The 25567-nt window shown below is 38.2% G+C and overlaps 2 protein-coding genes and 1 long non-coding RNA gene across 14 annotated transcripts in view; 2 read left to right on the top strand and 1 right to left on the bottom strand.

Annotated features, from left to right (window-relative positions):
* grip1 (glutamate receptor interacting protein 1) overlaps nt 1-10106 on the top strand; it is a 307700-nt gene extending 297594 nt beyond the window's left edge. For 5 of the 10 annotated variants that reach the window (XM_048155158.1, XM_048155152.1, XM_048155156.1 and 2 more), the window contains exons 21-26: nt 542-580; nt 869-980; nt 1140-1184; nt 6901-7134; nt 7216-7362; nt 7461-10106. In XM_048155158.1, coding sequence (XP_048011115.1) covers nt 542-580; nt 869-980; nt 1140-1184; nt 6901-7134; nt 7216-7362; nt 7461-7724 — 841 coding nt within the window. In that variant the 3' untranslated portion in view covers nt 7725-10106. The remainder of the gene's footprint in view (nt 1-541; nt 581-868; nt 981-1139; nt 1185-6900; nt 7135-7215; nt 7363-7460) is intronic. The other 5 variants (XM_048155154.1, XM_048155162.1, XM_048155161.1 and 2 more) reach the window with 3 other exon arrangements.
* On the bottom strand, nt 1956-18453 carry LOC125244833. Its single transcript, XR_007179395.1, has 3 exons — nt 18053-18453; nt 10078-10189; nt 1956-2322 (listed from the first exon to the last, which is right to left on the bottom strand). It is a non-coding gene; the product is annotated as an uncharacterized LOC125244833 (long non-coding RNA).
* Nucleotides 18454-18685: 232 nt separating this feature from the next.
* Nucleotides 18686-25446, top strand: tmbim4 (transmembrane BAX inhibitor motif containing 4). 3 transcript variants are annotated; one of them, XM_048155166.1, is made up of 8 exons: nt 18686-18898; nt 19703-19811; nt 19926-20031; nt 21296-21329; nt 21421-21538; nt 21943-21988; nt 23853-24089; nt 25360-25446. In XM_048155166.1, exons 1-7 carry the CDS (start codon nt 18808-18810, stop codon nt 24057-24059), a joined length of 711 nt encoding a protein of 236 aa, XP_048011123.1. In that variant the 5' UTR covers nt 18686-18807; the 3' UTR covers nt 24060-24089; nt 25360-25446. The 3 variants fall into 3 exon arrangements, with proteins under 3 accessions (XP_048011123.1, XP_048011122.1, XP_048011121.1); XM_048155165.1 differs by lacking the exon at nt 25360-25446 and adding an exon at nt 24388-24518; XM_048155164.1 differs by lacking the exon at nt 25360-25446 and having other exon boundaries at nt 18688-18898; nt 23853-24356.
* Nucleotides 25447-25567: the final 121 nt, after the last annotated feature.

The following is a 25567-nucleotide window of genomic DNA, read 5'->3' as shown; positions in this document are numbered from 1 at the left end:
AGGAAATCAAGATTTTCAGCTATATACACTTTTCACAGAAAACATTTTGAGTGATAATTAGATTTTAATTACTTTTTTAGTATTTGCATGCATGCCTCTATTTTTTCACTCAGAAATATGTTGTATTATGGAGGTAAATGGGCTGCAAGAGCCATTTCATGTTTGTCAATTTTAGGAACTATAGCAAAGCAGCTGGAAAACATCTTATATACTCTGGAAATACAGAATAAAAGCTTGCTCTAAGGAGAAGAATCTACCTGTACTTTTATGCATTCAGTCTTTTCAAATATTTTCAGCATTCTGCAGTCTGTATTTAAATAAAATTTGTATAATGCAAAACATCCCCCATCTTCTCCAACACATATTTCTTTGTCATCTGAGAGTGGTGGTAAAATGCTTTTTAGATGAACGCCCTCAAAATGTGTTGTGTACAAGATGTAAAGGCTAAAACACAGCTGTTAAAAAGTGACAGACTGAGTGATCTGGTTTGACTCTACACCTGCCGTTTGTGTTATTGATTGAAGCTGATCTCCCATTACAGGGCATCCACGCTGCCCACCGGTTTAATCTCAGACAGCAGGTGAGGTTCAGTGCTGTGTGCCTGTTAACCTGCACTGCTTCCCCAAACCAATCCGGCCCTTTCACTTCATAACCCAAAGCCCCACAATCCACCAGGACATCACCGTCCATCTCAGTGTGTCCGACCGCACCGGGTGTGTCTGTATGTGTCTCTCTTCAAGAGCCTCACCATAGCCTGCACAGATCATTGGTCGTCCCCTGCGTTCATCTCCGTGACACCTGCCTGCTCATTGGCCGCCGTAGTTTTGATGTAATAGGCGGTTAAAACTTCCCATTGTGTTTCAAACAGGTTCACTGTGGGGCACGATGGGACGGAGCCAGACCAAGAAGAGAACTTCTGGTCCCAAGCGCTAGAAGACCTGGAGACGTGCGGCCAATCCGGGATCCTGCGAGAGCTTGAGGTAACTTTGGGTAGAAAAATGCCATCCGTTTGTGTACATTCCCCTCTCCCCACGTTCATCCTCTAGCTCTTTTCCATTCATCAACCCCCCTATATAATCTTTTTTCAGTAGCATGCAGTACCAACCCTGGTTTTGTGTAACAGCTCCTTCTTTTTCCAGGACAAGCCAGACAGGCTTCTGAATAAGAGAAACCTGGCCATCTTGGTACCCCTTTCCTTTCTTTGGGCTTCCTCTTTGCTTGTAGCGCTGGCACCCAAGTGCTCTCCTCGTGCTAATGGGCTCAGTGTCTCTTGCTGGGGGCCTGCTTGAAAGGGGGGGGGGGTGTGTGGGATTCGCAGACAACCACTATTGGCATCCACTTCAGATCCTGGGGGTGCATTCAAAATGCATTATGACGTGTTAAAGATGTCGTTCACCCAGATTCTGTCTTCATTTAGTCACAATTATGTTGTTCCAAATCGCAAATCTCTTTCACATTCATAGGCATTTTGAGTTATTTTGAAGCCAAAATATTTAAAAGATATTTTAAAATAAACAAATATATAAATAGTTGATTACTCGAAAATTAAAATGTAAGTTAAAATATACTTGGAAACCAGGAAATTTAAAAACTGCCCTTTCCAGTCCTAAAAAAAAAAATCTTTAACATTATTTAAATTAATTTTCAATTTAAAAATAATATTATAAAATATTCTTTTTTTTAAAAATACATAGTGAATATATTTATTATTTTCTGTAGTTATGCTTTTTGGATAGAAATTTCTCTTGTGAGTGCAAATATATAGACAATTATTTTTTAAAAATCCTTATCAGTCACTGCAAACTAGGGTTATTTTATTATTATTTATAAATTATTATAGTATTTAATATTTTCATTTTAGTTTTAGTAATTTTAGTACTGCTTCAACATATTTTATTTCATTAAGTTGCTAATTTCATTTAAAGGGGGGGGGGGGGGTATCACACACAGTTTCTGCCAATCTCATGTTAATCTTGAGTACATATAGAGTAACAATGCATCCATCATATCTCCGAAAAGTCGAAAAGATAGATACGCTAAACCGAGTCTTTCCGGAAAAAGCCGAGCTCCTGGAGGCGTATCTGCCGTCAGTGCTGTGGGCAGAGCGAAAGAGTCACGACCGCAGCTTCTGCGATGTCTGCTAGCTGCGACATCATTATAAATACAAAGGGAACAGAAGGGTTCGTGTTGTTTACATTTTATGCACTTGCGCACTGATTGCCAACAAAACCCAGACATCTGATGCAGCTTTACTCACCACCCGCGATCTGCAAATCCAGCGCCGAACTGGGACTTGTTTACAAAGTATTCATCACCGAAATCCTGGGAACAAACAAACACGTTTACAACTCCGTTGCTGCCCCGGAAAAACAAACTTCATCCACTGTTCCCTTAACGCTTGGTTCTTTGGGAAGCTGAAAAAGGTCATCTTTCCCTCACAACCAAAACACAGTCCTTTGTTTACAGGAGCTGCGTCTCATTTCAGAGGCTTCGTCCTTCAGAGATCGCATTTGAATGCTGAATACTTCAAGGATGTCATATTTAAGAAAAGTAACCGTAATAAAATTGACTGATATTCATTGTGAGGTGTAAAATACTGTAATTTCTTTCTTGCGTTGCAATCTAACGGTTATTTTTTTTTAAATGAGACCGATGATGTATGCAACCTTCAAAGGGTGCAGCCCCTGAATTGGGACACAGCCATTGTTGAAAAATCTCTCGGCTTCCGTATCCCAAACGAAACGCGTTGATGGGTGTGCTTTTGCTTTTGCTCTTGCTCTGTGTGATGTGTGCGCACGCTTATCAGGGAGAAGTGCCTATACAAGGAATTCTGCTATCTTTTGATGTCATACAGGACTCACTTTTAAAAAAAAAAAACTCCGAAACCTGTACCAAAACCGGAAGTAGTCATTTGGCACAGAAATACTCCATCATACGTCCAACTCGTGTTTTGAAACTTTGGCCATGTTTAGCATGAGAATCCAACTCTTCAACAGTGTAAATAAGTCAGAATGCATGAAATAGCATTACACCCCCCTTTAAGTTTTACGTCTAATATTTATATTTTGTTTCAGCTGTATTACTGAAAAAATTATTAATGTTTTAGATATAAATAACAACATTGCTGGAAGCCAGTAATTTTCTTCAAAAGAGAACTTCAACCTGTGTTTTTCTTTTGAAAAAATTAAATGGACAATATGCGTTAATACAAATATGTTTTTGAAAAATAGCAATTTAAAAAACATTTGCACTCCCTCAGAGCTCACAAAGAACCCCATTTGAAAACTAGGTAGCTGTCATTAGACTAATGAACAAATTGTCTATTTTAAGGCTATCACACTGTTGTTGTTTCACATGTTGTTATTCAGAAAACAAGTTGTGAAAGTCTTTGCCTGTTAACAGCAAGGCCTGCTGTGAAGAAAATGTGCTCTGACGGCACAGGGACACACTGATATCGGTCTGAGTTTCTCATTGCAGTTTTCTTGCCACCATAAAGCAGATCCTCATTTAGTGGGATGCATGACTCTAATGAGAACTGAATATGCCAATAAGAATGGAAATATTGCCACACTTGGCTCTGCCTGAAAGTACACGGCAGCATCTCTCATCAACCTCGACATCATGTATTCGCACACAACATGTTCAGCTGTAACAGTAAAATTCAGGTGACAGATTTCATTAGTGCAAATTTCGAATGGTGTTTTTACTAGTCAACTTATGGTCCCTCATAGAAAGCTATCATTTGGCTTCAGAAGACTCATTTGTACTACTTTTATGACTACTGTGTTCTTCCGTAAAATCCCTTTTTATGTGGAAGAAATAAGTCATACAGGTTTGGAACAACATGAGGGTCTGTAAATAATGACAGAATTTTTATTTTTGGGTGAACTGTAAATAAAAGACATGACTAAAAAAGCATGAATTTCTTGGAAAATGGCTTTAATCTGCTGTTAATCACATTTTACTTTTTGTCAGTCTCATACAGTAGATACTATCTGCTGTCATGTCACACAATGGTGTATTTGACATGCTTTGTGGCCAGCCTTGAAACATTTCATGAAAGCAGATTGATTTTCTTGCCTTTGCTTTATCAGGTACCTTGAGTTAAACGCAGACCATACGTAGCCGACAGCGCAGAGAAGCTTTTAGTAGTCAAAGTTAGGGATCGCTTTGAAAGCTCTTCACTTTCCATCCCACTTGTCTGTGGAAACACGATAAAATCAAAAGCCTTTTACGCTGAATGTACCCTTTGGCCTTAATTGGATTCGATGAAAGTGTCTGCCTTTGGTTTGTGTCAGTAGAATGTACTATTGAGCTCGAAAAGGCCCGAAAAACATTGTACGAAAATCACACGTTTTCATTTTTCACATGCTGAATTGATTGAATGTGGTGTCAAGGTGCATGATTTACATGTCTGATCAGCGGTTTAATGATTTTTTTACACTGCTTACCACAAATGCATTGGCTTAGAAGAGTTTTCTCTTTTGTGTGGTCACCTGTCATTAACCTGGAATCTCCATTCCGTGCAGTTTGAGTGAAATTCACACAAACTAGCAAATGACGGTGGATTGAAGAGAACGAAGGCATGTGGGCTCATGCAAAGCATGATGGAAGAGCTGCAGCAAGGCTTTTTGTTGTGTAAATATTTCTTGTGTAGTAGTGTCCTCAGCAAAAGTCCGAACCAGAACCAGGTTCTTTTTGAAGATCATCTTCAAAGAACTCCAAGAAACATCAAAAAAAAAAATGCCCACCGTTCATAATGTTTAATCATTGCCATGGCTTGCCATGGTGGAAGTCAAAGCGGTTCAAACCGCCCATTAGTGTGTAAAAATGCATGTTACTAAGAGTTTGTGTATCGTTGTCCATCAGCATTTTGCTTCTTGTAACACAACAGGAAGTGTAACACAAACATGAAATGCTTAAAATGTCACCCTCTGTACTGTAACATTTACACTTAATGGGTGTTTCACTGACAATGTAATTTCCATACAGTACCATTCAAAAGTATGGGCTTGGTAAGATTTTTTGAATGAAGTCTCTTATGCTAACCAAGGCTGCATTCAGTTGATCAAAACATACAATAAAAACAGTAATATTGTGAAATATTATTACAATTTAAAATAACTTTTCTATTTCAGAATGTTTTTTAATGTAATTTATTCTAGTGATGGCAAAGCTGAATTTTTAGCATCATTGGTCCAGTCTTCAGTGTCACGTGACCCTTCAGAAATCTTTCTAATATGCTGATTTGATGCTCAAGAAACATTTCTTATTATTATCAATGCTGAAATCAGTTGCGATGCATAATATTTTTGAGGAAACGTGACAAATTTGTTTTCGGGATTCTTTAATGAATAGAAAGTTCAAAAGAACGGCATTTATTTGAAATAGAAATCTTTTGTAACATTTTAAATGTCCTTACTGTCACTTTTGATCAATTTAATGCATCCTCGCTGAATTCATTTCTTTCAACAATGACAAAAAAAAAGTCTTACTGATCCCAAAATTTTGAACGGTAGTGTATACTAGGGTTGGGACAAAACATTGATTCTCGATTTGCGATACAAAGTATCTGGAACGATTTTGATATTTTCCGATGTATTGCAGTAGCCCCTCACTGCAGAAAACAAGATCCAGGGGGCGGAGATGGGTAGGTTTAGGGATATGTAAAGTGGGAGGAGTTGGATCCAGATCCAAGGGGTGGAGATGGGTAGGTTTAGATCCAGGAGGCGGAGATGGGTAGGTTTAGGGATATGTAAAGTGGGAGGAGTTGGATCCAGATCCAAGGGGTGGAGATGGGTAGGTTTAGATCCAGGAGGCGGAGATGGGTAGGTTTAGGGATATGTAAAGTGGGAGGAGTTGGATCCAGATCCAAGGGGTGGAGATGGGTAGGTTTAGATCCAGGGGGCGGAGATGGGTAGGTTTAGGGATATGTAAAGTGGGAGGAGTTGGATCCAGATCCAAGGGGTGGAGATGGGTAGGTTTAGATCCAGGAGGCGGAGATGGGTAGGTTTAGGGATATGTAAAGTGGGAGGAGTTGGATCCAGATCCAAGGGGTGGAGATGGGTAGGTTTAGATCCAGGGGGCGGAGATGGGTAGGTTTAGGGATATGTAAAGTGGGAGGAGTTGGATCCAGATCCAAGGGGTGGAGATGGGTAGGTTTAGATCCAGGGGGCGGAGATGGGTAGGTTTAGGGATATGTAAAGTGGGAGGAGTTGGATCCAGATCCAAGGGGTGGAGATGGGTAGGTTTAGATCCAGGGGGCGGAGATGGGTAGGTTTAGGGATATGTAAAGTGGGAGGAGTTTGATCTAGATCCAACCTCACCCCCTGGATCTCGTGTTCTGCAGTGAGGACCATCTCATGTATCGCGATCCTCTCTCAAATAGATTCTGAGCTTAGTTTTTAACAGCAGATGCCACTACATGCTTTAGAAACAGCCATACACTGCTTGTTTCCTGTTCCTTTACACACATCAAAAAAACCTAAAAATAATCATTCATGAAGGTTAAAGTGAATTACAAGGGTGTTCACAGTGGGCTGTGTTTACATTAATCTCTCGTCATAAAAGCATTCTGAGCCACGGTGCAAGTATATTTAACCACTTACACGACTCAGCTGAACGCACAATCGCTGTCCAGCATTCTTCTTCGTAAGCATTTAAGTATGTGGTTCAAAACTAGCCTAGAGCGCCATCTGCTGTTAAAACCAAGCTCAGAATCGATTCAAGAGAAAATATCAGGATCGATCTAGATTCATTGTATCGCAAATCAAAAATCAATGTATCGTCCCAGCCCTAGTGTAAACTAAAGTGTAGTTTGAGTGCATTTATCTGTATAACCTATATTCTGCACTTACATTTACTCACACTCAGCTCCGTTCCCCATGGTTTTCCCTGTAGGCCACCATCATGTCGGGCAGCTCTTTAAGTCTAAACCATGACCCTGCGCCCACCCGAAGCCATCTGGGCCGACAGGCCAGCTTTCAGGAACGTGGCAGCAACAAACCACAATACACACAGGCCAATCGCAGCAACACGCTGCCCACCGATGTCGGCAGAAAAGCTTTCGCCATGAGGAGAATGAAGCAGGAGATCAAAGACATCATGTCGCCTACCCCAGTTGAGCTTCATAAGGTAGGAATACTGGTCAATTCTAGATTCAATTCAGTCGTTACACAGCAGGTTTGATATGTGTAACTGTTCCCAAAATCACAGGTGAGTCTGTTGAAGGACTCGGACCTTGAGGACTTTGGGTTTAGTGTGTCTGATGGGGTCCTGGAGAAGGGGGTTTATGTTAACAATATCCGTCCTGGTGGGCCTGCAGAAATCGGAGGCCTGAAGCCATACGACAGACTGCTACAGGTGAGCCACTAATGCAGTCCTGCTAAATTATGGGACACCAAGTACAGAAGAAATTGTACCTGTAAATGAGATTAATTTTTTCTTGCTTTGTGCCACAGATAAACCACGTCCGGACTAGAGACTTTGACTGCTGCTTAGTGGTTCCTCTCATAGCGGAGTCCGGGAACAAACTGGATCTAGTCATAAGCCGAAACCCGGTTTCCTCGCAGACCTCAGAACTGAACCCATTGTCTAATGACGAGGCAGTGAACTGGACTGACTCCGGGGACCCTCTCGAACAGCCTGCCGCAGGGCTGGAGCAGGGCCAGCACAACTCCACGCTAGCGGGACTAGAGGACAGAGACCCCAACAAGACTTTATAGCAGAACTCCTCCCAGGTGCCTGCAATGGAGCATCCTCCTCATGGTGCTAAAGCAAACCTTCCCCTCCCTAAACGGCTCCCTCTAGTGGGAGGGGCTTCTTGTCCTATAGCACACACCCAGTCCCTTTCCTAAGTCAGAGCATGAACCACCATGACTGAGAGGTCCTTTCCTGACACGCTGGGTGTGTTTTTACCCTGTGAAAAAGGCGGCGAAGACCACACTGACCTCTTGGAAAACCAAATTGTGGGAAGAAAAACCTGAAAAACTGAAACAGTGCCATCCCTGATTTTTATTGCCAATAAACAAGAATAGTTTTAAGGAGAACTCAAAAAAAAAAGCAAAAAAAAGCAAAAAAAAAAAAGCAAAAGATGCATAAAAGCAACACTGAGACTTTTACTTACGATATCGGACTGGCCACTCTGTGATCGTCCGTGTTTGTGTGAGTTCGAATGTGTGTGCGAGTGTCCCGAGACTTTATTTCGCAAGCCTCCACGAAGTCTGTCAAAGTCCTACATCCGAAACGCAACCGTCGATCCTCCTATTTTGTGATACTGAAACACAAGTGTGTGTATAGTGTATGTCCGTGTATTTCCTTCTATCTGATGCCAAGGTCAGAGTTGGTCCCTCAAAAAGAGAGAGGATACAGCTGTGTGTGGGGGGAAAAAATAATCAGCACAATGAATTCGGTAGCCTTTTTTTCAATTGTGACTGAATGTGGGTTATAGCCTAATGCATGAGACCTTTTAATGAACTATTTTGTAGTACTTCTGTCCAAAAAAAAAACAAGAGCTTGGCTACACGAAAAACACCATGTTCCAGTTCTCTTTTCGCTATTTCACCACAAATATGAAATCCAGTGTCGCTCATAAGGAGAGGGTGGCACAAAGGCACCTTATCTTGAAATTGGATAGATGTCTATTTTTATGAATAGAGGCGGATGATTTATAAGGGATGTGTGTGATTTTGAGCGATGGCTGGTTAGCATGAGGTCACTATCGACCATGTACCGGAGCAGATTGATGGCACGGAGAAGGTCATTCGGTTCGGAAACTCTTTGTACTTTGTTAGGTAACCGCCGTAGGTCTGCGGTCTCCAGACTCTCGCCCCACTTTTTGAGGAAATCCATCATTGGCCCAAAGGATAGAACAGCTTATTTATTCCGACATCAATCTCCTAAATGAAAACGACAGCCGTTCAAGTAGGTACTCGCATATTGTTTACTCCGCTGTCTGTGATAAATGAGAATATTACGACGAACAAATTAATCTCATTTGCTTAAATTTGCAGTTCCCACTTATGAAAAAACACGAGCATGGGGTTGATGTCCATGAGAAAAAAGACTTTTTGTATTTCTCCCACCATTGTTTAAATAGTTATAAATCATTATGGTAATTTGTATATGGTACTGTTATGGTTTTATGTCTCATCTGACATTTTTTTCCAGACTGTGTAAGCCCAAAGGGTGCGCAATCCGTTTGTAAAGAGGAAAAAAAAAAAACGAGTGTCAAAACATGAGAATGGATTTCTCCTACCATATGTGGCAGACCACTAAACATCACATTTGTAGCTCTGTTTGGGAAAAAATAATGTTAGTAAAGAAAAAAAATGCCATCGGTACGCTGCTAATGGCAATGAAGACCCTCACCCACCTGTGTGAAACTGTGCTTTTGATTGAGTGACGTCACCCTCGTTGTCAGTGCTCAAAGATCCTGTCTACTCACTATTTTCAAATGGCACATTGTGGTCTAACTACTGAACCAAACAAATATCTCATCAAGCCCAGTTGATGGAGAAAGTTTGACGATGATGAAAAGGTGTCTTTTATTTCAGATAAACCTTCAGGTACGGGTTCATTCCCCAAACTCATGCACTGAGCAACTCTCTGAGATGTTTCTCAAATGCATAATCACTAAATGTTGAATTATGGTTTTAAGCCCTGATTCAAGAGTTAGTTGTCACTTTCATTACAATGCTTTCCTTGACCTCGACCTATGTTTGTCACAACACTTCACTGTGTTACTGCAAATACACACTGGTCAAGTGAAAAGAAAAAGAAAAAAAATCATTTTTGTGTTCCATTTGTGGAAACGTTTAGTGAAGTCAAGCACTGCCAGTTAAAATAGTGGGTGTCCATTTTCAGTATACGATGAATTTATGATTCAATGTCACAGTTATGTCCCTGAAATATTGTATTTTTATTTCTAATGGACAGGTATTATGAGCTGTAAAGTATTTTTGTACAAATTTAATACTTTGTTAGCATGATGTTTATCGTCTATGTATAAATTTGGGGATTCCTACAGCTGTAATCCTTTGTATGGCCGACGAACAGAGAAACAATAAAACAACATACCGAGTGGAGAGATGACACCGAAATCGTCACTTGATCTCATGTGATGCCTTGTGATTCGGGTACTTCATACAGGGTGCTATTTGAAGATTCCCTTCCACTCACGTTGATATATCTGTAAAGAAATACAGCTCTAGGTTATAAGTAGGTGCTACTAAAGGAATAAATATCTAGCAATATCCAATATCACTCCTATATCCTCATTCACTATTCTCTACATTACTCCACTAATATAGTCCATTGAATGAAAACTAGTAAGTGTGCCAGAAATGCTGCTTATGGCATATTCTAGCAAGATGTGCATGGGTAGATATAGGCTGTACACTCATTATCGAGGTGCATTATGGGATTGAATGAGTGTACACAATAATGTCCACTATGGTTCTGGAATCCACTACAAATGCTGTCCCTTCAAATACTGCACTATATAAGGGTATATAATTTGATAACAAATATCAGTTTGAAACATTAAGCAGCATAACGGACAGTTACAATACATGGCCGACACATGAAACGCAAGTAGAGATGCAAGTAGTGAAAGATCTTCCATATTGTGACATGCACTGCCTGGCCAAAAAAAAAAAAAAAAAAGTTGCTGTTTGGGTTTAAATAGGCAAATACCTAAGAGTCTATGATTGGATCATTATTGCAGCTATTATTATGTTTCTAGCATGTTATATGTTTGGCAACAGTTCTTCTAACCCTAATTGATGGAGTGTGTAGCTTTTCACTTCTTAAACAACCATGTAGGAAGACACATCATGGCCATATTCCAAGATGACAATGTCAAGATTCATCAAGCTCAAATTGTGAAAGAATGGTTGGGAGGGAGCATGAAGAATCATTTTCGTACAAGATCTTGGCCAAAAAATGATGCACCTCTTGATGGAAATAATGTTGTGATGTTATTTCCATCAAGAGGTGATTTCTTGACACCCCAAAGAGACGATATCTACCTCCAACCGAAAAGTGATATCTACCGAGGGGGCCCCCGCAGATTCCGCTATGCCACTGGGTCGGTCCAACCATAATCAAACACGTCTGAACAAGCTAATCAAGGTCTTCGGAATTACTAAAAAGTTGCAGGTAGGTGAATTTAATCAAGGTCAGAGGTCAACTGTGCAGGACAAAGGCCCTGAAGGGCCAGAGTTCAGAACCCCTGCACTACGTATTTGCAAATAACCATAAATGTTCACTTCACAACCATCTTTAAAGGTGCTGTATGTAATTTTTTGACTGTAGTAAAGCATAAAAATATCATAATATGTTTGCAGATATTTTGTAAGCATGCAAAGTTCTCATGTTTCTCAGGAAACAATGCTACAGCCAGTTATTCTACTTTGAAATGTTCGTTCCGTGTCGAACTATTTGTTTTTTAGTTTTGGTCCGTGTGATCCCACCCACTGCCAATTTACCCAATAGTATTTCAGCACCCTGGGTTGCCCATTGGTGAAGAAAATTGCAGCCATGGAAGCCAGCAAACAAACTGGGTCAGTTTGTAGTTAATCAAGGCCTTCTGAAGTGAAGCGATGGGTTTTTGTAAGAATAACATTCGTATTTAAAACTTAATAAACTATAATAACTTGTTTCTGGCAAATGGACGTATGCATCCAGTTATGGCGAAAAAGTAACCTCTGATCCGACAAATGATGTAGGATGTAGGAGTAGCGTAATCTTAGACGCCTCTCACGTCTAAGCTCAAACAAATAGGGTTGCGCAACAAACTCAAGCTCCTCTTCTCTTATATCGAAATCCTCCAACATTTCTCTTTAAAAGTTCTCATTTTAGACTTTTAATTTGTGACCGGTGTTTTGTTTGCTCTATCCTCTGCACTTCCACATCTGTCAATATGTCATTCGTCGCTTCAGAGGTAACTCTTTTGTCGTAACTCGATAAGTAAGTCCGTTTGCCAGACATTAGTTATATTTCATAAAGTTTTAAATATGGATATTTTTCTTACAAAAACCAATCGCTTCGCTTTTATTAGATGGATGCACTTTTTTGGGCTTCAAAATAGTGAGCGCCATTCATTACCATTATAAAGCTTGGAAGAGCCATGATATTTTTTAATATGATTCTGATTGTGTTCGTCTGAAAGAAGCAAGTCATATACACCAAGGATGGCTTGAGGGTGAGTAAATCATAGGAATTTTTTTCTTTTTTGGGTGAACAAACACTTTAAGTCTGGAATATGAAGGAAACTTGTGCATGACTCAATGAAACACTTGAAGATAATAAGTAGAGTCTGTGCACTTGCTGCTTCTCTGCCATTTAGATAACAAATGCTTTCCATTCAAAGTGACTATAGCAGCATTTTCAGCTATTGTCTTCCTGAGTAAGCAGGTGGTAAGTGTCATGCTCAAGGAACAGTGCTGATGGAGTAAGATCGATCTCAGTAACTCTTCCTTTAGAAGCCCATATACATAATCATTAAGCTTTCAGTTGTTTGAACCTTATATATCTTATAGCTTGACAAGTAGAGTGACCACATGATTATTGCTCTTTGCAGGGCACTCAATTTGCCCATGTTCGAGTGATATAACACAGAACATATTCAGTCCACTCAATATAATTCAAGCATTAGTTCACTTTCAAATTAAAATTTCCTGATAATTTACTCACCCCCATGTCATCCAAGATGTTCATGTCTTTCTTTCTTCAGTCGAAAAGAAATTAATGTTTTTGATGAAAACATTCCAGGATTTTTCTCCATATAGTGGCCATTCAATGGCCTCTAAATGGTTGAAGGTCAAAATTCCAGTTTCATTGCAGCTTTAAAGCATTCTACACGATCCCAGGCGAGAAATAATGGTCTTATCTAGAGAAACCATCACTCATTTTCTAAAAAAAAAAAAAATAATTTTTATACATTTTAACCAGAAATGCTCATCTTGAATTAGCTCTCTACTTCTTCTCTATTAGAATTCCGGCAGTGTAGACACATCTAAGTGTATTACTGCCCTCCATAGGTCAAAGTTTGAACTTAATTGTCATATACAATATGCTAGTGCAAGTATATAACAATTAGTTCAAACTTTGACCTGTGGAGGGCAGTAATACACTTAGCAGTGTCTACACTGCTGGAATTCTAATAGAGAAGAAGAAGAGAGCTAATTCAAGATGAGCATTTATGGTTAAAACGTACATAATTTTACATTTATTTTTAGAAAACGAGCTGGTTTCTCTAGATAAGACCCTTATTCCTCGTCTGGGATCGTGTAGAACGCTTTGAAGCTGCACTGAAACTGTAATTTTGACCTTCAACCATTTGGAGGCCATTTTTTTTCCTCCTCTAGCTAGAACTCTGGACCTCGAGGTTCATTTTCCTGCAGGGTTTAGCACCAACCTTGATTAAACTCACTTTAACTTTCTAGGTTGTGTCCAAAAACTTAAAAAATGCTGCCTTCAGAGGATGCATTCCAAGGTAGGACTGGTTCCAAGGTACTGATCAGCTATCTGATTTATCAAAACGGTTCCATTTACACTTGGCCACATAAATGTGTAAAACAGATATATATCTGATCTTCAATTCCTGAACTATATGCAGATTTAATGGAGTTCACATTACTGAAAGCAACAAATATGAACTGCATTTTATTGATCATCAGCTAATTTCAAAATCAAAGACCACAATAAGAGAGAACACGGCAACAGCACTGGTAAGATCATTTAGTCTCATTACTTTTAATTAAGATGATTGTGTGTTGAGCATCTGCGACTGACTTTCAAATTTTTGACTTTCACTTTCACTTTTTTTACTCTCACCCTCATGTTGATCCAAAACTCCATGAGTTTCTTTCTTCTGTTGAACACAAAGATATTTTAAAGAATGTTGGTAGCCAGACAGTTCATAGCACGCATTGACTTCCATAGTATTTTTTTTTCTTGCTATGGAAGTCAATGGGTGCCATGAAATGTCTGATTACCAACATAGATAAAGGAAATTCGGTAACACTTTATTTTAAGGTGACATAGTTACATGGTACTTTATGTACTTACTATGTAATAACAGTAAATTATGCATAATTACAGGTAACTAACCCTACACCAAACCCTAACCATAACTCTATAGTAAATACATGTAATTAATTAATATTACTCAGTACTTATTTGAGTAAGTACAATGTAACTTTGTCACCTTAAAATAAAGTGGAACAGGAAATTCATACAGGTTTGAAACCACTTGAGGGTGATTAATAATGACAAAATTTTCATTTTTGGGTGAACAATCCCTTTATATATTTGCTTATTTATCACCAAAGCTCGCTTTATTTTGCTGTAAATAATTAAACCATTACGCTGCCAGAGAGGTCAGTTCAAAATCAATTTTGTGAGGTACCTTCGTGCACAAACGTGCCTACAAAGTCATTGTTTGATATGGCTGCGAAGCAACATGTCAGCTGCCTAAGTTTTCGGACACAGCCCTAGTAAGGGGCGGCTGTCACACTGCACTTTCCATTCCACTGACTTCCATTCAAACGCATGCAAATGCATCACCGGAAACGCAAGCTTGTGCGAAAAGTTGTGCACTTCGCTAAGTTTGGTGAACTCTGACATGAATTTGCAACACGTGAAGACATGTGACCAGTAGAAGATCAATTTGTCACGGCATGACCTCTTGGCTGAATTAAAAGAATTATATTTTTGCAGAAAATTCGAGTAGGTTGTAATTGTATATATTTACATGGCCAGAGTTGAGAACTATTAAGCTAGAACATTACAAATATATCCTATTTTTTTAATTGTGTTTTTTATCATTTTTTTATTTATTGCTTATGACATGTAGGATGCTGGACAATACCTCCAATTTTGGGACTGTCCCAAAGAATACAGTATGGGTATTCAAGCTACTTACAGCAGTGGTCTCAAACCCAATTCCTGGAGGGCCACAGCCCTGCAGAGTTTAGCTTCAACCAGCTCCAACTCACCTGCTTAGAAGTTTCTAGTAATCCTGAAGACCTTAATTAGCTGGATCAGGTGCTTAATTAGGGTTGGATCAAAACTGTGCAGGGCTGTGGCCCTCCAGGAATTGAGTTTGAGAACACTGTACAAAGCAGCTTCCCCAGAACTACTCTGCTTGTCATGTTTGCTGATTATAATGAGAGCGCCATCTGGTGGTCACTCAGGGCACAAATTTACAGGCAATTACGATTACTAAGGTTGTTTTTCTAAAGATTTTGATAGCTTAGGAATTTAAATCTACTGAGCGGCTGTTTTTTTTTTTTTTTATGTAACAACAATTACACTATATAATGAAGATGAATGGTGCATGCTGGAAATTAAATATAATTTCATATGAATCGCACCAGCTGTTTCAAAATTACTTTAAATAAAAAAAAGTCTACGTTCTTCTGCCTGCAGATGGTTTTAAAGACTTTCTCTGGCTTTTATGCTCACTTAAGATTGCTGGAAATGCAACATTTTTCTATTAGACTATAATAGCTGAAATGGTATGAAGGGAAATGCAAAGATTGGAAACAGAAAATGAGGCACTGCCTTGTGCCACAAAAAAGAAATGATGTGATGGAAAGCATCCCCTGAATGTAAGAAGCCAAAAGGTTATTGGAAAACACCTGGGAATGGATGCAGGAGACAGTGTACTTCCAAATGAATTATGTGGCCATATCCCTGAGGCTGGCTCCACACAGGCTTTAATGAAATGCTGTGTGTGGACTCCATAAAGAGATGGCTTCCACCTCAAGCTCCTGGGGGAAAGACACGGGCAGTGGTGCATTTTGTTAAGCATGCCCAGGAGAGACTGTGAGCAACTTTTGCAGGAACTCTAGTGCTATCCAAGTCCCATGGGCATGTCATTACATGGTCGAAGCAATGGGTAAAAAAAAAAAAAACAGCCCACAGAAAAGACAACAGTATTCTCCTCAGAGATGAGGTTGTAATTAAACCTGAAGGAAATTACTTTGCGACCACTGCTGGGGTTATAAAGTAAGTGGAATAGTAAAAATAGCAGAATGAATCATCTGAGAATGAACATGCGTTGGTTAAATATGAGGTGGAGCTCTCGGCGGGGTCTTTTACAGATTTGCGCGAGCTGATTAGCACCACAAAGGAAGGAAACAGGTGCAAGAAACCCCTCTGAGAATGAAAAAAAGAGATGCAGAAGACATTGTGGATTCTTCAACATACCTGTTGGGAAATTTAAATTAAGGAGTTTGGAATTTAATTATGCGAAGAAGAATTTTCCAGGTATTTGGAGGTGTGCTGATTCATGTCCTCTAAAGTCATTCCCCTGACGTTAGTGCTAGGGCATTGTATGTAGTGTACAACTCTAGTCTGACAAGTGGAGGGACCAAAATTGATTGGTGATGTTTGCCGATGATTGGTATTATCTAGAAAATGTGATGCAAAACTAGTGTTCCAGGTGTCCTCGTTGTCATATGTCAGTGTAAATCGAGAAGACTGGGTCAAGTTGTCACAAGGTCTACATCCAAGTGACTATAAGGTTGAAAGTCAGACAGCAGTTCACCTAAAAATGAAAATAATGTCATTTATTACTCACCCTCATGTCGTTCTACACCTGTAAGACTTTCATCTTCGAAACACAAATTAAGATATTTTAGTTGAAATCCAATGGCTCAATGTGGCCTCTATTGCCAGCAATGTCACCGAACCTCTTAAAGGGTTAGTTGTCATTAATGCTGAATAAAGTCGTAGTTTTTGTTATTTTTGGACCAAAATGTATTTTCGATGCTTTGAAAACTTCTAACTAACCCACTGATGTCACATGGACTACTTTGATGATGTTTTTATTACCTTTCTGGACATGGACAGCCTACCGTACAAACACTTTCAATGGAGGGACAGAAAGCTCTCGGACTAAATCTAAAATATCTTAAACTGTGTTCCAAAGATGAACGGAGGTCTTACGGGTTTGGAACGACATGAGGTGTCATTAATGAGTCATTAATGACATAATTTTCATTTTTGGGTGAACTAACCCTTTAAGATCCAGAAAGGTACTCAAAACATATTTAAAACGGTTCATGTGAGTACAGTCACAGTGGTTATAAAGCGACGAGAATACTTTTTGTGCGCCAAAAAAAAAACAACAACTTTTCAGCAATATCTAGTGATGGTCGATTTCAAAACACTGCTTCATGAAGCTTCGAAGCTTTGTGAATCTTTTGTTTCGAATCAGTGATGCGTATCAAACTGCTGAAATCACGTGACTTTGGCGCTCCTAACAACTGATTCGAAACAAAAGATTCGTAAAGCTTCGAAGCTTCATGAAGCAGTGTTTTGAAATCACCCATCACTAGATATTGTTGAAAAGTCGTTTTAAAGGATTATGTTGAACTGAATATGATGCAAAAAAAATATGATTCTTTTAACGCTTTTTAAATCAATCACTGTACATATATTGCAAAACAGATAGAAGAGGCCGAGACTTATGCTGCCTTCACGTGCTCTCGGAATTATCGTCAATACATGTTTTTCCGAAAAAAAAAAAAAAAAATGCACATGAACGCCCTCTCATGTCGAAACTTGAACGCGAAAAGCAAATAAATGACGATTTAAGAAGTGGGAATTATCAAATTTCCTATAAGGCAGCATTACTCCGAATGTGTAGCAACGGTTGACAAATTCACCAGGGAAAATATATTTTCCCTTGTAATATCAAAATGGTGTCATTTTATTGAGAAAGTATGTTGTTTTTGTACATTTTTTTTTGGCTTATGTGAAATGAACCCCCAATTAATTATCCATTTAAATAGTTAATAGCTAGTAATAGTTCGCAAATTCATGTAGCCTATTATTGATACTGATATCATGATAGTAGCCTACTTCAAATAATACAATGATAGTAAAAGACAAATAGGCCTAAACAAACATGGTAGGCTATGAGACATTACAATAATGATATAGGCTATGCTTACTCATGATTATATTCATGTACAATACTGCATTATGGTAATTTTCAGGTAGGGTATTGTGCTTTTTGTTTGGAAAATACCTTTACCTGAGTCGTTCACAAGCTGGCGCTGCAGGTGTTGATCTTAATCAAGATTATCTTCACTGGTATACGAGCTTCAGGCTTCTTTTCAATGCATTGTAGGTAAATATTCCATTTATCCAGTGTTTCTGTGCTTTGTGTTTGTATTTTTTACCGCATTAAAAAGTAAATGCGTCCGTGAACTGTCCAAATGACTCAGACTTAATCACGAACCGATTTTAGACCGTCCGTTTTGCTAACTAGCTTAACGATTCATTGAATAGAACCGACTCAAATGAGCGAATCATTCACGGGTCGGGCATTGCTGTTCAACCGACAGAAAATTAAATACTACTAGAAATACTGAGCAGGGATTGTCAATCTTTTAGATACCACATACTCCCAGATATGATAATTTTCTTGTGAGGGACCCCCATACTAAAATGTAAAAGGCATCTATCTTCATACACTGCAAAATTAAATTACATTATTATTATTTTTTTTAGTCACCGTATTGTTAAATGTATTATTTCTTCGTTTATTTAGTTTTAATCTATTTGTATTTATATTAATCAACATTTTGATTTATTTATTTGAATGTATTTCATAGATGTATTTGGTGGGGGGGAATGATGTGCTGTCTATGATCCGCTAGGTGGCAATAGCACATCTTTGAGCTACGATAAAACCATCAACAGAAGAAAAAAGGCAAACGACGGAAGAGTCCATCGTATTATCATTTAAATTTGTTAGTAAATGGTACTCGTTAAATTCTATCAAACATGAATCAGGAGAAGTATCCGCGATCATCGATTGAGGATGATTTTAATTATGGCACGAACGTCGCGACGGCGAGCGTGCACATCCGGATGGGTAAGTCGCTATTATTTACATGTATTTTGTCTCTACGTAATCAACAATATACAGTCAATATAATACTATGGCCTAATGATTAACATGAAAAACAGCTGGAGCGGGATCCCTATGTTATTTAAATTATTTATTTCATTTGGTTACATCATGAAGTCCAGGTACACAGAAGACATATGGCGCACAAGATAAATCAGCTGTTATGAGTCACTGGACTCTACTGACTTAAAAATATCATTATTAGTTTTATTAGAAATGTTACATGTTTCTTAAAAATGTCACCTGTAGTTGTCAAACCTGCTTATCGAGGTTTAGTATGAATGATAGACACATTGTTTGAGAATAAATAAACCACGTCAAGCTCTATATATATATATATATATATATATATATATATATATATATATATATATATATATATATAAAAAAAATTGGTCCAAATTTATATGAAATGTCTGTACTAACATTTAAATGTATCATTTGATACAATGCATGTATTGTTTACAATGTTTTTACATTTGCGTTTTTGTACTTTGTACTTTTTTTTTAAAGATACCTGCACATAACAACTTACACCTTAAACTAACCCTTAAACCTAACTATACAATGAAACCTGTCTCTAACCTTATTTTTACACGATAAATGGTTTACACAGTTTTGCAATACAGCATGAATTCAACTCACTAAGTAAATTGTACCTAACAATTTTTTGTAAGTACATACTAATATAAAGTGTGATCTTTATAATTATTTATTTGCCATGTGTATATAATATTGAGTTGATGCTCAAGTCTTATTTCTCTCTAGATTTCCTCCGTAAGGTCTACACCATCCTTTCACTGCAGATTATCATCACCACTGCTGTATCTGCCCTTTTCATGCTCTGCAACCCCATTAAAAACTTTGTGCATGAAAGGTAAGACCATATCCTTCCTGTGGATTCACCATATCATTGTGGCTGATAAATGATGTAAATTGCACTTTAAGCTGTGTAAGTATGTTAATGTCATCCACTGCATTCATTTTTCAGTCCCTCTCTGGTGCTGGTATCTGCTATCGGGTCCCTTATCCTGCTCCTTGCATTGGCTGTGTACCGTCACCAGCACCCTGTCAATCTTTATTTGCTGTTTGGATTTGTGAGTATATACCACAAAAATGATCAAAACAAGATTTTAAGTATGATATATAATATAAAAGTGTGTTATATATACAGGTGCTGGTCATATAATTAGAATATCGTGAAAAAGTTCATTTTTTTTATTGTAAATTATTTAAAAAAATGAAACTTTCATTTATACTAGATTCCCTACATGTAAAGTAAAACATTTCAAAAGTTTTTTTTTTTTTTAAATTTGTTGATTAGAGCGTACGGCTCATGAAAGTGATGTATCAAAGCATATTAAATGCAAAGTTGACTGAAAGGAAGAAATTGGGTAGGCAAAGGTGCACAAGCAACAGGGATGACCACAAGCTTGAGAATACTGTCATCATAGAGTCTGAAGGAAGACTGGAGAGGCACAGAATCCAAGCTGCTTGAAGTCTAGTGTGAAGTTTCTGAAGTTAGTAATGATTTGGGGGGCAGTGACGTCTGCTGGTGTTGGTCCATTGTGTTTTATCAAGTGCAAAGTCAATGCAGCCATCTTCCAGGAGATTTTGGAGCACTTTATGCTTCCATCTGCTGACAAGCTTTATGGAGATGCTGATTTCCTTTTCTAGCAGGACTTTAGCACCTGCCCACAGTGCAAAAACCACTTCCAAGTGGTTTGCTGACCATGATATTACTGTGCTTTATTGGCCAGCCAACATGCCTGACCCCTGAATCTATGGGATATTTTCAAGAGAAAGATGAGAAACAGTCGATCCAACAATATACAGATGATCTGAAGGCTCAATAGTGCCTCAGCAGTGCCACAGGCTGATCACTTCCATGCCACACTTCACTGATGCTGTAATTTGTGCTAGGAGCAAATCATTTGCTGTAATATGTGCTGCCGACCAAGTATTGAGTGTACAAATGAACATACTTTAAAGAACTTGAACTTTTCTGTTTTGAAAATCCATTTTTTGATTGATCTTAGGAAATATTCTAATATTTTGAGATACAGGATTTTGGACTTTCATGAGCTGTACGCTCTAATCATCAAAATTTAAAAAAAAAAAAAAAAACTTTTGAAATGTTTTACTTTACATGTAAGGAATCTAAAATATATGAAAGTTTCATTTTTAAAAACAATTTACAATAAAAAATTTTTTTACTTTTTCACGATATTCTAATTATATGACCAGCACCTGTGTGTGTGTGTGTGTGTGTGTGTGTGTATATATATATATATATATATATGTGTATATGTATATATATATATTTAAAGTAGATAATAATGCCTGTACATGTTTATGCAGACACTGCTGGAGTCTCTGTCTGTAGCCACTGCAGGTAAGTTTTTTTTTCGTATTGATAAACATCCAGTCCCATAATGTACACCTCCATGATGGATCATCTGAAACCATATTTTTTCTGCTTTCAGTGTCATTTTATGAGTACACTGTAGTGCTTCAGGCCTTTGTGCTCACGTCTGCCGTGTTCCTGGGTCTCACTGCCTACACTTTCCAGTCTAAAAGAGACTTCAGCAAGCTCGGAGCCAGGTAATTCTCTTTCTCTCATCTGCTCAAGGCCCAGATCTGTCACATTCATCATGGTAACTGAGTGCAAGAATTAATGTTTTAATCCATTTACCCCTGAATCCATGTGGAATGATGTTCTTACTTTGCGGCAGAAATTGTCTCTGGAGAAACATTCTTCTTCCCGGCCAATAAAATGAAATGTAACAAAAATATGACTCCATGAGCCATAGCTCTATTATATGATGTGATGCATGGTCCACTTGTCGGCATGGGATGATAAGTGAATGTCTTTTGTGAGGAGAATTGAATTATTGTCTAATGGATGACTTGATGTAACAGTACTTTGTGTGTGTGTGTTTTTCCCCTTTTTTTGTTATTATTAATGCACTTGTATAAAAATCCTAATTGATCTATTTTATCTTTAGTCTGTTTGCTGGCCTGTGGATCTTGATCATTGCGAGCTTTATGAGGGTAAGTCTGAGGCCTGTCAACATTTTAACTGAATGCTCTCAAGTTGAAATACAGTGGGTATGGAAAGTATTCAGACCCCCTTAAATTTTTCACTCTTTGTTATATTGCAGCCATTTGCTAAAATCATTTAAGTTCATTTTTTTCCTCATTAATGTACACACAGCACCCCATATTGACAGAAAAACACAGAATTGTTGACATTTTTGCAGATTTATTAAAAAAGAAAAACTGAAATATCACATGGTCTTAAGTATTCAGACCCTTTGCTGTGACACACATATTTAACTCAGGTGCTGTCAATTTCTTCTGATCATCCTTGAGATGGTTCTACACCTTCATTTGAGTCCAGCTGTGTTTAATTATACTGATTGGACTTGATTAGGAAAGCCACACACCTGTCTATATAAGACCTTACAGCTCACAGTGCATGTCAGAGCAAATGAGAATCATGAGGTCAAAGGAACTGCCTGAAGAGCTCAGAGACAGAATTGTGGCAAGGCACAGATCTAGCCAAGGTTACAAAAAAATTTCTGCTACACTGTGGCCTCCATAATCCTTAAATAGAAGATGTTTTTGGATGACCAGAACCCTTCCTAGAGCTGGCCGTCCGGCCAAACTGAGCTATCAGGGGAGAAGAGCCTTGGTGAGAGAGGTAAAGAAGAACCCAAAGATCACTGTGGCTGAGCTCCAGAGATGCAGTCGGGAGATGGGAGAAAGTTGTAGAAAGTCAACCATCACTGCAGCCCTCCACCATTCGGGGCTTTATGGCAGAGTGGCCCGACGGAAGCCTCTCCTCAGTGCAAGACACATGAAAGCCTGCATGGAGTTTGCCAAGATGGTGAGAAATAAGATTCTCTGGTCTGATGAGACCAAGATATAACTTTTTGGCCTTAATTCTAAGCGGTATGTGTGGAGAAAACCAGGCACTGCTCATCACCTGTCCAATACAGTCCCAACAGTGAAGCATGGTGGTGGCAGCATCATGCTGTGGGGGTGTTTTTCAGCTGCAGGGACTGGGCGGCTGGTTGCAATCGAGGGAAAGATGAATGCGGCCAAGTACAGGGATATCCTGGACGAAAACCTTCTCCAGAGTGCTCAGGACCTCAGACTGGGCCGAAGGTTTACCTTCCAACAAGACAATGACCCTAAGCACACAGCTAAAATAACGAATGAGTGGCTTCACAACAACTCCATGACTGTTCTTGAATGGCCCAGCCAGAGCCCTGACTTAAACCCAATTGAGCATCTCTGGAGAGACCAAAAAATGGCTGTCCACCAATGTTTACCATCCAACCTGACAGAACTGGAGAGGATCTGCAAGGAGGAATGGCAGAGGATCCCCAAATCCAGGTGTGAAAAACTTGTTGCGTCTTTCCCAAAAAGACTCATGGCTGTATTAGATCAAAAGTGTGCTTCTACTAAATACTGAGCAAAGGGTCTGAATACTTAGGACCATGTGATATTTCAGTTTTTCTTTTTTAATAAATCTGCAAAAATGTCAACAATTCTGTGTTTTTCTGTCAATATGGGGTGCTGTGTGTACATTAATGAGGGGAAAAAATGATTTTAGCAAATGGCTGCAATATAACAAAGAGTGAAAAATTTAAGAGGGTCTGAATACTTTCCGTACCCACTGTATTACTTTTAAGCATTAAGTATAAAATAAGATTATTCCTTTTATATGTTATTTAATTTATTGATAGTTATTCTATGGAATGATTATTTTCAAATGTAATCAACATTATCTTATTGATGGAGTTTAATTTGGATTGAACCCTTAGCTGTCCTTTAAGAGCCATGTTGTCAAGTCACACAATTTGACTCAAGCCAAATTTGGTCAACTGCATAACTTTGTATCCTTCAGCTTTTCTTCTACAACGACACAGTGGAGTTGGTCTTCGCCGGGGCTGGAGCTCTGCTGTTCTGCGGGTTCATCATTTTCGATACCCACTTGCTGATGCATAAGCTGTCCCCCGAGGAACACGTCCTGGCATCCATCAATCTGTACCTGGACATAGTCAACCTGTTCCTGTACATCCTGCGCATTCTCGACTCCATGAAGAAACACTGAATGTTGTGATGCTCTTCTTCAATTTCAGAGGTGAATTCTGTGTGCAGTGATGGGAGTGGTACAAAAATATTATTCTTTAATTTCCTTTAATTTATATTTTTGCACTGTTGGAACTAATTGAATAAAAATTGTATTATTAATTAGTATCCACATGAAGTGCAGATCTCAAAAAAAAACCCAGATCAGATAATATGAAATATTTATAAGAATATAAGTCTTGTAAAATACATGCGCTGAATATAAATCATTAAATTCTGAATATAAATCATTAAACATCTGTTGGGCATTAACAGCAAATTCCTCTGATTTTGTTTCATTTTTGCATTAGTTGAGATGATGCTCCTCAAGACACTCCTAGTGTATTGTAATTACACCTTGTTTCCAAACCAGCTGCGTACTTGCAGTAATTGTAATTTGATGGCCAAATGTGAATGTTACAAACATGATTGTACAATTTAATTTGATCTGTTTACTGTGTTGATTAGATTCCTGTTTTTGACTGTAGTGTGACCTGTAATCCAAGGTGATTTTTCATATTTATTTAGGTGTTGTAATAAATCAGTGTTAAAGGGATAGTTCACCCAAAAATGAAGATTTTGTAATCGTTTACTCACCCTCATATTGTTCCAATCCTGAATGAGTTATTTTGAAGAATGTTGGCAACCAGACAGTTGGTGGACCCCATTGACTTCCATAGAAAGGGAAAAAAATACTATGGAAGTCAATGGCTACCGTCAACTGTTTGGTTGCCAACATTCTTCAAAATATCTTCTTTTGTGTTCAACAGAAGAAAGAAGCTCATACAGATTTGGAAACTTGAGGGTGAGTAAATGATGACAATTATCATTTTTTGGTGAACTATCCCTTTTAATGGTTTGGGAACAAACTTTACGTGAAGCCTGCAATATTTTGTTTAGTTTGGGTATGTATATGTAATGTTTATGATTAAAGTAACTAGACACTTACTAAAAAGGCCAGAATTACATGAAAGAAAGTTATAAGAGCTGTAAAGAAGCCACAACTCAAACATCTTGAAATGTAATAAAATACATTTTTATTTGCAGCAGACTTTGGAAACAATATTATGTTCATTAAATAAACATTATTTTAAAGCAGCATGCAGTCAGTTTCAAAAGAATCAATAAATATACGGTTCGAAATAATTGTGAACACAATATTCAAGGACCTCTATTTGTCTGTACCCAAAGTGCAATATTCATCAAAATAAAAATATTTATCATAATACAGAAATATATTGCTTATTGATTTTTTTTTTTTTTTTTTTTTTTTTTTTTTTAAGGGCAAAATGGTCACATATAGAAAAACCTTGAGATGTAATTTTATGTTCTTTGATGTAAAAAATTAAAATAAACTATTTTAACCCGCATGTGTTGTCTTCATATACATCAATTAGTTACCATCCTCAGATCTGATTGGTTTAGCAGCATTCCAAGTGTGATATCCAGTCCAAAACCACTGGGACTTTTTTTTAACTATATGATTCCAAT

Source organism: Megalobrama amblycephala, linkage group LG14 (genome assembly GCF_018812025.1).
Source record: "Megalobrama amblycephala isolate DHTTF-2021 linkage group LG14, ASM1881202v1, whole genome shotgun sequence".
Lineage (NCBI taxonomy): Eukaryota > Metazoa > Chordata > Actinopteri > Cypriniformes > Xenocyprididae > Megalobrama > Megalobrama amblycephala.
This window is presented reverse-complemented; position numbering and strand designations above follow the sequence as displayed.

Excerpts from the sequence above, each read along its gene's own strand:
- tmbim4 (XM_048155166.1), top strand. The coding sequence starts at position 18,808 with ATGAATCAGGAGAAGTATCCGCGATCATCGATTGAGGATGATTTTAAT. Across the intron at positions 19,812-19,925 it reads AAAAACTTTGTGCATGAAAG|TCCCTCTCTGGTGCTGGTAT; the intron begins GTAAGACCATAT and ends TTCATTTTTCAG. Across the intron at positions 20,032-21,295 it reads TTTATTTGCTGTTTGGATTT|ACACTGCTGGAGTCTCTGTC; the intron begins GTGAGTATATAC and ends ATGTTTATGCAG.